General features: G+C 38.2%; 1 protein-coding gene across 1 annotated transcript in view; it reads right to left on the reverse strand.

Moving 5' to 3' along the window:
* Positions 1-13,878, reverse strand: part of unc-13 — a 375,340-nt gene that overhangs the window by 313,934 nt on the left and 47,528 nt on the right. The window contains exon 5 of the mRNA XM_076627833.1: positions 2,355-2,478. Within this exon, the coding sequence (XP_076483948.1) occupies positions 2,355-2,478 (124 nt within the window). The remainder of the gene's footprint in view (positions 1-2,354; positions 2,479-13,878) is intronic.

Here is a 13,878-nt window from a genome sequence, read left to right on the forward strand (position 1 = left end):
CATATACTTTCCTTGATAACACGTAAGTACATAGAAGCATTTTCTTAAGTGTTAGGGCACAAACAAAGGAAAATAAAACGAATCTAAAGAATCACTAGGAACTTAGAACTTCAAGAGTTGTTGTCTCGTTTGTAACTTGGGACTATATGACACTCGTATATGTTTGACGCTATACAAGAATCCTGTCCATTACATATGTACACATAACAAAATAAGTTTCTTTCCCTTCGTATTTATCGTCTATATCGATCTACACGTTTATATTATTATCTTCTCCGTTATATTTATATCAAACATTCTATATTTTATTTAACCGTATACTGTTGATTTAGGACACTGCGATTGTTATCGCATAATCGCTAATTCATTATTTTCATTCAACCATTGTAAATCATCTTTACACATTCTGTTTCGCCTATACTTTCCATATTTACATCGTATTATAGATACGCGAATACTTCTATTTGACTAAACATTTTCTTCCATCAATTATTACGTTCCGTGGAAGCCAGTAAGTACCCTAACACGCATAAACCGAGGTGTGTAAGTACATACGTATATCCTGCAAGTTGACAGTATCGAGCCGTGTCTGTGCCGGGCATAACGATGCATCGAGCGGCCAATATACCTACGACAGGAAGCGAACAGGCGCCAAACCAACGCCTCGACAAGTTTCTAGACGTACTCAATTAAAAGTTCCAGCCACTCGGACGGAGTGGCGCGGAGGACCGGGTGCACTGTGCACGGGGCAGAACCATTCTGTCTTCATTTTTTCTCAAGTGGATCTACGTCGATCACGAGGAAATGGCACGATCCACTGGCATTTCATTATCGCCTCGATTACACGAGTGCTGCCGGTTACTGCCAGGCAATTTCACTCGACCCCTTAGATTCACCGCTGCAATGCATCCCTACAGGCTTCCACCCTCTTACTCCCCAACCCCATCTCCACCCCACCCCACCCCACCCGTCGCCACCTTCTTTTAGTACAACTACATCCTATTCCCTTCGTTTAACCTCTGTCTACCTCTTTCTTCCACCGGTTTAACGTTACAGTTTGTTTCCACCGATTACATCGTCTGACACTGACGATCTAGTCAGTGGGATTGGAATACGATTCGATAAGATACTTTGCATGTTAATCGTGTTTGTCAGATACGAGAGTAGCAATAGACGGTTGTGGTATATAGGTAAGTTTTGGCAATCGCTGTAGGCTCGACGATATCTCGCACAGTAAAGAGCAATCTACTTGATTCACGTGATCGTACTTGGTTAACGCGTGAAAAGTATGGCGCATATTGCGTGCACCATGATGACGGTTCGTAAGGTCTTCATGTTGGGTGGGCAAGGTGGATAAATGAATAGAAAATAAATCGTGTTATCAATCGTTTGGAATGAATATCATGCAACATTAATTAGGATATTCATCGATTCGTTGTTTCTCGTGTGTTATATTCGAGCGTATATTTTTTTGGTAAACGTACTAATCGATGTTTAAGTAGAAAATGAATTTATGGATCTGCGCAACTTAGAAAATTACGTCGTTGATAACCGTCGACGTTTGTTTTAAGCTAAAATATATTTAACGCGATATCCAATATAATACCTCGATAATCGGTTATAAAGGTATTGTAAAAGGCATTTGAAAAAACAAAATCTTCTTTTGGTTTTTGATCTACATACATGACAACTAATAACCATGACGAAAATTGTGAATGGATCTTCATGGCGAAAGGTCGAACGATTCACTCTACATCGATAACGAAAACGCATTAACGAGAAAGTATTTTCTCTGCTTTTTGTTTTGAATTGTAAAACGATACCTCGACAGGCACTTTAAATTCACAAGCAGCATTTGATTATTTCAAATCAATTGTGTTCTCCCTTTCTCTCTATGGAAGCCTTAGAAAATATCGGAATAACACAGACTGAAACAACACACAGAATCGATCGACCGAAGAAACAGAATGAACTGCTAAGGATTTCCAATGCCACATCTTTAATGGCTATTAAACATTGATCGAGACTACGGCGTATTTGCAAATCAGAGAGCTTCGCTCACGGTAATATTTTCCATTTCAAAGATAAAAAGTGTCTGCTGCTTCTCCTTTTTTAATCCGACTCGATAATTGAATTACGTATTTATTTTCATATTCGCTTATTTTCTACTCCAATTATTTCAAGAATCTGCGTGACTTTTCTCCAGATTTTCAATATTAATATTCCAATTTTCTATTCATTTATCTGTAATCTGGGGTACATATATACGTTCGCGGACACGTACGCTTACATTCGACAGACATGCTTCCATCACTGTTCTACACCGAATAAGAAGGAATTTTCTGCTAACTTACCGAACGGAAGCTCCAAACGGCAGTCTATGAGAAGCGAGTGGCCAGTTGGCTTTTTCGTGCCGATAATCTCGGCGCCTCTCATCTCGAGCTCCGAATCGAGACTGACCCATTGTCCGGAACCTTCCTACAATGAAAATCAAACATTGGTAACAAGGAATAGAAACGCTACGCTCTTCTATTTATGGAATAATTGACAAGATTAAACACAAAGGGATGCAAATGCGAGTAATCAAGCTTTGCGAGAGAATTCAATTTTAACGTATTGCGTTCCGTCGGATTCCAAGGAAAATACAGAAATTCGAGGGCACGAGAGTATGTCACGCGACGATACGATACAGCTTTCTTCTGGAATGCCATACGCACTCGCTACGCAATGTCCACCGGCGTTCAAAATTCTGTGGACGATTGCTTATTCTTGACACGATCGATTTTAATTTAAAGATTCCGGATAAATCGAATTGCGAGGATTTTATTCTTTGTGATCACACTCTGCATACACTCCATATTATACGCGTGACGTATACATGGCTGTATGTATACATAATGTACATAGAGGATTTAATGTCGGTGGTAGAAACAGCGGCGCAGACTGGTAATGGCCATGTACCGCGACTAAAGGCATATAACACGTGTACATAAATTCTAGAAAGGCCTCTTTCCGTGGCTTCGCCGTTTCGTACTCTCAGAAACGAGCTGCGAAGCATGGCTATCAAAGTGCACGCGCGGCTGTTTGCAAATGGCATGCCGTAATTAAGGCAATTCTCTTTTATCCGCAGCTGCCGCCGGCTGCGACTTACAGCCGAAACGAACACTGCCATGGCCGAGTCGTATTTTTCCAAGTTACGCGGCCCACGTGGACCTTACCACCGTGCCGTTTCCTCTTAATTATTTGTAACGGGATCACGTTGACCAATTAGCCGCCCCTACCGATTTCATCAAAACGATACGCAGCAGGTTTCGCGATTGTTTCAAATTTACCGCCACACGCGTTCCGTTTACGAAATGGGCATGGAACTCGACCGAGATTCTTTCTTATCTTATCCTCCTAACCGCGTGAATTAACTGCGACTGCCTGTGTGTCTGAATAAAAATTTATTCGTAGGAAAATGTGTAATTATACGTGTACATAAAAGTAAGAAAGAAAAAGTCGATAAACCACTACTTCCTTGTGAGAAAGATCTTGGATTTAGAATATTCTGCGTCTCTAGTTCCCAGCGTCGATAATATTTGATTCGAAGAAGCGTGTTAATACGGATAGTGATAAAAAAAAAATTTTCTGAGCGAAGGGAAACCGTCAGCAACAATTCCGCTGAGACGAGTTTAATTCGTATCTGCGTGTTTCCACCAATATCAATTTCACCGATGCATAAAGCGTAAGTTTGAATGAAACTTGCATGGAACGGTTCCGCATTAGTTTCGCATTTAGATTCGCATTTAGGAGCTTAATCACAACATCGCCGGCATATTGATACATTTATGATTCACAATGTAAACGGAGGTTACGATATTCAAGGGAAGATAAGGCACTTTCGTAAATTTACGCTTCTAACATCGTGATATTGGTAGGAATGTAACGGCGGCGAGGGAAATGTAAATCGAGGCCAATTGGTTTGTTATGATAATACGGCTTTCCATTCAATGGGCTGCCTTTACTACAAATCAACTTACCTGTTTACACCTGTTGTATCAATATTAGACTTCATACTACTGGCGGTGATATTCGACAAAAGTACACGTAATATTCTCGCAAGCTTGCTTATTAATTTTTGAAGATTTAATAAAAAGAGAAGACATTTTTCGGTATATACGAAGAAATTTTTGAGCAAAAACAGACAACGATATTACATTAATAACAATAATTCGACACTCGTCTTTGTTAATATTTAAAGTTATGAATAAATAGCTTTCATTTAGCAAGGATTAAGATTTTACGTCAATGGGCGATCAATCTAATTTTCGTTAAGAGCTTTGCATTGTATTCATGAGCAAAATATGACGTTTAATTATAGAAAAGATACAACAAGTGTAGTGAATCCTTCGCAGCTTGCTATCTCTGCCCTTCATTTCTCATTTCTATTTGTACTTTACTTTCAATAATAAATTTCCTGATATATTTACCTCCGAATTACAAAGTTCGAACTCTTTCGACTAATATTTTCGATTAATATACTAAACTAAATTACTGCCTAGAGATGCGTTACAAATCTACCTAAAAACATAATATAATAACGACAAAAATATCACACTTGCCTAGTTACAAGCTTGCCAGTTACAAGCGGATCGAAAATGCATATGCACTTGCTTATCACGTAACTTGCAACGTTAATAAACATTTTCAGTCAACAAAAAAATGATACGAGGCACGCAAATACTCCGGAGTATCTAATTAAAGATCAGGTTAAAATAAGACGGTCCTATTTTTAATATCCTTAAACGTTATCCGACACGTTATGGCAGCCAAATAGTCAAAAGCAGGTCAACGTTGGAACGTTAACAAATCATTAAAGTTGACCGCAGTCGGTGCACACGGTCGTTACCAAATTAAACTGATTGTTATGCGTGATTACAGAACCGTAAAAAATTCGATAGATTGGCCAGGGAGGAAGAGGCGACGCGACGCTGTAAAACCTCCATATATTTGATCGTTTAAAAAAAGCGCAACCTCAAACTCCAGGGCGGATTTGCGGCTTAAACGCTTGGTGACGGCTGAGCGATCAAATCAATCACGCTCCAGCGAGACCTTTGTTCCCGTTAATTTGGATTTTTACGTGCAGAACCGATCCTTTTCGACAATCTGTACGTATATTTAAAGGCCGTGCCGGCCATCTACTTAATGACATATACGAAATCCGACATAGGAATTCGTTAAAAATTTATTCCAGGTACAGCGATCGAATTCGCAGCGTTGCCCAAAGACAAACATTTTTATTCTTCTGTGAGCAATCGACAAAAATCGAAGAATTGAAAATCTAATAGCGGAATGATTTTACTTTAACCATTAACAGTCGAGAAATTTTATCAGCGCAACTAAGCTTAATGTCATATCAGTGCCGTATATGTTAAGTTTCCCATAAGTGGATGAACGTTCGCAATCTACTTCATAGTTGATATCCTAATTTGTTCTAAACGGTGAACGTAAAAATTCTTTTTGTTATTCGATTTTTATCACTCGAAAGACTGTGCCAGTCCTGGACTCATGCAGGTATTTTACGTTTATCGCTTTCTGTTACATTTACGTACTATTACTCCATTATATTATACGAACAAATTTTATGTTTCAAGTAAATTTAGGTATCACATAGACGCAAAAGGTCTATCTTTCAGTCTGCTCTCCGCTTTATCGCTGTAAAATAAAATATTTCTCCGTCAGGAAAGGATTAAGAGTTTTTAAGGAAATTTGCAAGAATTTTCACATGTTTCTACGGAGAAATCCTGTGGATGTATAGAGAAAAAATAGAAGGAGACGCGATGTTTATTTGCTAACGTTCTCATCAAATATCTCGTTTAAGTGAATGGATAATACACGTTAGTTCTGACTCGTGTTGCGAAACAAACAGGGATTATTTTAGGGAGCTGATTCTCGTGAAAGTAAGAAACGTATTTATCCAATCTGTTTCCATAGAAATCGGGCTGTTTATCTAGAAAGAACTTTACGTATATAATAAGACCGGAGAATGAGAACGCTCGTGAGTTATGAACAAAGTACGCAGGAAGACAAGGTCAACGATCACGATGTTTACAATTGTGAACTTCTACTAATTTTACTTCCAAGGATTCGAAATCGAAAGAGGCTTTGCGAATAAAACACGAAAAAAAAATCCAGAACAAAAATAAATGTTATGTGAAGAAGTAAAGGGAACGAGAAGCGTTTCATATATATAAATATTTTCCTATCGGAACGCATGTAAACCTACCGATGAAGTTAATAACAACATGACATAGTCATGGGTATTATTCCATTAACTAAACTGATAATGAACCACGTCTACTGTGGCTCGTGCTTCGATAGTAACAATATCGATAGGTAGCTACAAATTTCGAGATTTAGGAAAGGGTCGTTTCATTGTTAATGCCGTTGCTCCAAAACTACTCTAATAGATCGCTTAAACAATGATGCCATTTAACGTACTTGCTTAACTGATCGTAGTACGTAAACATATCTATATTACGTGATAGATAAGAGAAAATAAGAAAACGAATTGAAATATAGTTAAAACTTTTGTGGCTAAATATGTCTGCAAATATCTTGTTTTATTCGCAAATAGGAAAAGTATTGTACGCGGGTTAATCGAAAAATTAACAAGAATACCACAAGGTAACAATATTCCATAATATATACGCATTAAGTGACAATATAAAAACAATATGACTATGACTATGATATCACGATACAATCACGGTATAGGGTACTAAATTTCTTATGAAAGTGGAATTTAGGGTATAATTATGTAATTTTGGAGCATTATTGTGGTATTCTAATGGTCGTAACGATCTTAATAAATTCGATAATCTACGATCTGAGAACGCTGGCAATCTAGAAACCTTAACGATGCTGTGATATTAGGATATTATAGATATGAAGCCTCTAATCTCTGTGACCTTGATACTAAGGGGATCTTGAGTCCAAGGTAGACCAAAAGAAAATGTGACCCCTGATAAGGTATGAATTTCCTACGAGAAGTAGGAAGTCTTCGACGTCAAGCTGACTTCTAGGATATGGTAACCCAAAGACGAAAATGATCTCTTGGTGTTTCCTGGAATAAAAGAAACTTTTTCAACACATGAATAAAGATCAAAATAACCTCTAATCTGATGTAATTCTGCCCTAAAAGCAGATCTATAAAATTACTGTAATTTCAGCCTTGGCTTCAGTCAAAATAACCTCCAAGGACTAAAGTAACTTGAGTGACAAAATTACTTCGAGATTAAAGTAATTTCCAGACTATAGTATTCCAGGAACCAAGGTGACGTTACTACCAACGAGATCCCATAGGAATAAACTGTTCTTATCTAAATTGATTCCGAAACAGTGTGAACGCTAAAGTTAAATTGATTTTTGTACGTTAAGAGGAAATAATATTCTCCTGTAAACAATCTTTTTTACGAGAATAATAGATACTTCCCATATCTTGATCTACGTTTTATTTCAATACAGCTTACACGATAAGGAGCTAGATGTCTAATATGTATGTATGTGTATGTATGTATATATAGTATATCCATAACCCTGTCGTAGTGTATAACTCTATCAGCTTGAGTTTTCAATAATATCATATTTCCTTAAAAGAACGTATGTTTAGTACGATTAAAACTTATATTTCAGTGTATGTACGTATATTTTCATCGTAGATAAATACCTCGTGATTTCAAATCTTGTCATCTGACAGTAGAAACGCGCCAAATCCAATGTTTCGCTCCCAATCCAAAACTCACATGTTACTATTACGGGAAGCTACTTATCCACACTTTCGTTACAAAGATTCTGATATATTTATCGTTAATTCAAAAAGTACACACCAAGTTGCTTGTTAGGAAATTTGAAACACCGTTATTCGCTTCACACGCACCGCGTTTCACATCTCCATCTTGGATTCTAGCTACAATCGCTCTATCTATCGGAGAAAGTTATAACAGTACTGCTTAAATACGCGGCAAATTTGAATAATGCGGCATACAGTTTTCAGAACGTCCGTGTTGAAAAATTTGTTATATTACTTTTTGAATGAATCGTATTTCCGAATGAATGTATTTTTAAGAATTCTATAATTATATACACATGTAATTGTATATGTAAAATTCTCTTTTAAACACCCAGGTATCAATGTTACTATTCTAACACGTAGTAATTAATATTTGTATTTAACGAGATCAAGCATAAATCGTTATTAAAAATTTGCTTTTATGAACACGTTATTAGTCATATGGTCATGAAAAAGTGAGTTATTCACAGCTGTATAATGAAAAATTTTAATAACCCGCGGTGCATCTGCAAATACCAGAATAAGCGTCAGATAACGACTCAACGTAATTTCATCAACTATAAACGTGTTTTATTCACGCAATTAAAATGCACGAAGCCACACTGTTTGGTATTTTTAATTCTAGCTTCAAAATTTAACTGATCTTTTTAGTAAAGCAATTTCCATTTCTAACTATACGAATTGATTTCTATTGCATCAATGAAAATGAAATACCGTAGAAAAATACAAAGTATAATCGTTTTTAATGCAATCTCGCAGGAATATAAAAATAGATATCGCGATAGTGCGTACTAACGAATGCAAAGAAATTCTCTCTGTGATCTTCGCGGAAAAACAAACCGGCAATTCAAAGTTGTCGTTATCGCTTAGGAAATTATCTTCAATTGCAAAATTATTTTTTTGCTTGGTGCTATAGAAAAATCAACTGAGGGAAATACAATTACGCGAACGATCGTTTCAAGCCTTCTATTAAAATCTATTGACCGTCGAAATGGCAGTAAGTCATGTCTGTATGATATATAGCGAAAACGTACAAGCAACGGCTATTGATTTTTCTTGCATCTCAACTGACGTAAAATTTAATTTTCCAGATTGGACATGAGACAGACGAAAGGATGAAAACGTTGCTCGAACATCGAAAATGAAAAGCGATAGAATCTGTAGACACGATGACGGGGATACGGAAAACAGGAAAGTCAAAAGACAAAGAGAAGGCGCGCTAATCAAAATGTCTTCTTGTTCGCGACATCTTCTCCAGCTTCGGTGACAGATATAACTCATTATGCTCATTATGCGTATTGTTTTTATCGTTGTACAAGATCGATCGACCTACACTCCTACCGCTCACTTATCTCTCTTTCTCTCTTATTCATAGCAATATTTACAACTAATTTGTCCGTACTACGAATATAATCATCCGACTATCTGCTTACAGCTGTTATAAAAGTATAACTTTGTTTTCGTTTGGGATAGCGGCGTTCGAGCCGAGAGGACCGACATTTCCGAGGTGGCCGTGGTAAAAGTGCAGCGCCGCTATCTTGGCGAAGATTCGTTCCAATTAATTCTATACGATTATGGTGCTATCAGGGAGACGCAAATTAGGTTAGCAGTCACGGATGGTGCTGGTGTGACGCACACTGTGTCCCTTCTGTTCCCATTCCGGTATCAATCTGTTTCCGGGCAACCGAGCCCAATTATAGCGACGACCACGTGAGAAGAAATAGGAGATTGAATGGGGAAAGAGAGCCACGAGGAAGATGTACTCGTACCGACCGCGGCCTACAGCGGCTACAGCTACATAAAGTGGAAAAGTAAGCGAGCCGATCGATCTGTCGTTCGCTCACCAAACGAATATGTACTTTCATCAGGCGCCTTGATTTCTCAATATGATTTCTCAACGAGTCCCCTCGCCGCACAGGAAACAAGTTTTCTCCAATTTATCGGCCGTCATTTCCGTTTCCTTTGCCCTTTCCTTTCTCGTTCGGCCGTGCTAGCGCCACAAGCAAAACGGCCCTTCATCGCGTTCCTTCTATCCAAATGAACTCGGTTGGTCCGAAAGCTGGCCAGTCGTTGAAAAAAGAATTACGGAATCTAGCAAACGATGATATTGCAGTGCAGGGGATGTGTATAAAATGAGACTGAAAGCATGTAAATTTACCACGCGAGAATTGTTTGGATCGAACAAATATTCATGTTAGTTCAATAATACGAATATCCATATTATCTAATCAATATGACAAGTCGTTTGAAATAGCAATGATATTCAAACAATTGATATTATGCCGTTAATTTATTGACTGAACGAGGTATTAGGATTATACGCATAGTTTTGATGATCGTGCGAATCGAAATTATTTAATTAGTCATAATTGAAAAGAAATTTCTGACCTGGCTGATGAAATAATGTAAGTATCGTTTTATTATCTTTTAGCTTTTTTACAGAAATGGAGCATGTCTTATGTGAACAAACTCTAAAGAAGAATGTAATCGAAATATATTTTTAGAAAATTAAATTTCTACGTGCTTTCTAACGATCCATTCACTTACATCTTATTTGCGTGCAGTATATCAATCACTTTACACAAAATCATTAAGTATTTACCGAAAATACTTTCGGAAAACAGATTCTATCTCTCGCAAAACAGAAAGAAAGCGCATCAATAAATCCTGTACGATCATCGATATGAACGTTTCGCAACCATAAAAAAATCACCAGAAAATACCAATAAATTTCGATAAGTGTCGTAAAGATCGTAAAAAGGTCAAGCTTAATAAAAACCCAATGCATCGTAAATCCCGAACAGTTTTGTCATAAACACACGTTATATCTTGATTCAAGGTATCACGATATACAAGAGAGTAGGCGACACGATTCTTAACGTCTATCGCATTTCTCTCACTTCTCCTTCCGCTTGTATCTTTTTTGCGAACTTACTGGTGACACCGTTAGCGTGGTTGCGATGGTGGCCGTGTCACGTGAATGTAAAGATTCGCAATGGAACCGGGCCGGGACAAAAAGAGAATTACAGTCGCAACGAAGGTTGACGTTGGTGGATACTCGCGAATGGGACAAGACACCTCCGCAATTAAGCGCAACGACACAATGACTCTCGAGCTGACTAGAAATGATTACGAACGTCAGGCTGCGCCGCACGAATTCATCGCGCAAGGCGAACGAATACGACGATTTCCGTCTCCGTCAAGGGAGATATCCGATGAAGTATATTAATGACGAAGTTCCCCCTCTAAGGGAGGATTTCGCCAAGACAAACATGGTGCATCCTTCAATTTGCTACAGGAACGAAGAAACGCGATAATGAACGTTCCTTCGAACTCTTCGTCTGTTTGCGACGTTTCTTGTGAGAAACGTCGTTAACTCGGACGCAAGTATGTTTAGCTGGATGTTCTTTCGGCTGGAAAATTTAATGCTCTGGGAAAATTACGATGTAGTAAATTGGAGGAAACGTCGTTTAAAGATGTCGACGGTAAAATTTAAATTCGATGCTGTTAGCATGATTCGTCGAAAGAAAGTGCCGGCTAAGATAAGCTTCGAAGCTTAGGAAGCTCTATTTTACCTGTTACGGCAGTACAGCGATGCTGGCTATTAGTTTGAACGGAATATATACATACACGTACATATATCTGTGTCGAGAAACGTGTTCAAGGACTGAGTTTTTGTAAACCGCGAGTTCGTTAATTTTTTGAAAATCGAGACGACGTGTAACGTTGGAATTCTGACGCTCAAATAAGTTTAAAAATTTAGCTGCGAAAAACTAGTACCATAAGAATGCAGTATTATTTCTTTGCAGACAGATTAGTAAACTGTGGATATTTATGGATTTATAGGAACAAAGATAAACAAATATGCATAACATACATAACATAACATAAATATTCGAAACAAAGTACTGTTTATGACGTTTAGCAATTAAAACAAATACTTGATTTACGTTTCTTTAATCGTATTCATAATAATATGAAACTGTACAAGCATCTACAGTCTACTAATGATAAATGATAGAAAAAGGCAAACCGAGAATGAGACATCTGAAAAAAGACTAATAAAAAATGCCCCCATTGATGAACGCTGCTATTACCCGAAATAAAAACAACTTTTAATCGTAATTCGATTTATGGGGCAATTTTCTTAGAATCGAGGCATAGCGAACATGTGACGTCGGATTCCAGCAAGTCAGGTGGAAATTGCTGTAAATATAGCGCGATGGGGATACCAGTTGCCTATTTGAGCGGAATACGTGTATATTAATCACGTGAATCCGAAGACACGAGCTCCTACGTCTGACGTTTGCAGGCCTGCATCTACTTACAAGCACATTTGTTACGGGCGACAAGACCGACGATCTGTCTGACATATGCAATGGCAGTTCTCCTTGCGTGCTAGCGTTATTTCGCTCAGCTTGACGAGAAATGTAAATCATTAAGGGGCAAATGATAACGGGTTTGGTTAATTAAGCGGGGAATTAAAATTCCATCCTGCCTCTTTCTTTATGTTAATTCCCTTTGTATACTTGATATCGCTGATTACAATGGACAGTCAATATCGAAGTCCTTGCTTAAAAAAATTATCTGTAGGATATCGCAAACTGGATTAATCCTGATTCATGCAGACATTTTATATTTATTCGATTTCAAGTTACATTTGCGTACTGTATATTCTATCAATTTTATTTTTATTAAGTTCATTTAATTATTATATCGAAGTAATTTTAAACGTTGATTAGACTCTACCAATACTATTTCAAATTCGTCGCTCCAATGGAAACAAAATTCGATCGTTTGACACATAGAAGATATATGAAAGGGACTATAATTGTTCCATAATTGTTTAGACATCTGTCACGCAACGATACCGCAAAACTGATACTGCCAATGTTACATGGGGATAGATAAACCGCGATTACTCAATCAAATTCCCGGCTGTGGCTCGGCACGATCCGCCGTGGCATAACGAACGTCGGTCAAAAAAGAGGGAACGAAAGAAGAGTTAGCCGATGGTCGTTCGTCAATTTCTCGAGTCAACAATTCGCATATCGAAGGCACGTCAATCTACGAAGGAAGAGCAAACAGGTAACTCCAGCTAGAGTTTGCTCGCTACAAATGAAAATCCAGCCAAAGATTTGACCTCCTGGCAAACCTCGTTTAGCCCGTATCCAGGTAACGAGCGTACACGACGAGGATCTACTCGACCACGTGTCGGTCAGACGTGATTTCTCGAGGATTAGAGAAACAATTTAGTGGCGTCCACTCCTTTTTGTTTCGAGAGGGGCAAGGAGACGAAAAGTGGGAAAGACGAAGATGAGACGAAGGAAGCAAAGTCGATCGATCCGTAATTTCCTTTCACTCTGCTTTCACTAGCTGGTTAGCAAGGAATCATCCATCAGTCTGAGATCTTCCATGGATCACGAAGATGAGCCTGGATCTTTTTTCCATCAAGCTCAGATATACCTTGACCTCTCGACGTTTCTCTTCTTTATCTTCCACCGAATGTTTATACACGCGGATAGATCCGGGCAATTTTTTTCACAGAAAGCATTCATGGGTGCGATTAGCTTCGAACGTGGTTCTGTCTTAATCCTCAAGCGCAATGGAACGCATTAAAGAAGCACCGAAGTATCCCCGATTAACGACAAATCCCTCTTTCGGTGTAACGAAACGAAACGAAGGACGACATTATTGACGGAGCACCGCTCAGCGAGATTTTAAGTCGTTTTAATGAAAATGTAAATTCCGGAAAGTAATCCTTTTTGACGAAAACCTGGAATCACTGGAAGATCGATTACTCTATCGGTACAATTCCAATCGATTCTCTGGAGTGTCAGTTACGGAATCCGACCATAGAGATTCCTCATAGTTTTACTTGTCGCTTCGTTCGTTTCGCTAATCTCGTAATATACACTAGCATACGTACGACGTACGAGTATGTATATTAATCATGAAACACAAGGGATCCGGATTATCGCAATAATTTCACATGGACGCTGGCTCTGTAGGAGAATGAAGATATTATTCCAGTCATTCGGCAA

The sequence above is a fragment of the Bombus vancouverensis genome, chromosome 2 (assembly GCF_051014615.1).
Source record: "Bombus vancouverensis nearcticus chromosome 2, iyBomVanc1_principal, whole genome shotgun sequence".
Classification (NCBI taxonomy): domain Eukaryota; kingdom Metazoa; phylum Arthropoda; class Insecta; order Hymenoptera; family Apidae; genus Bombus; species Bombus vancouverensis.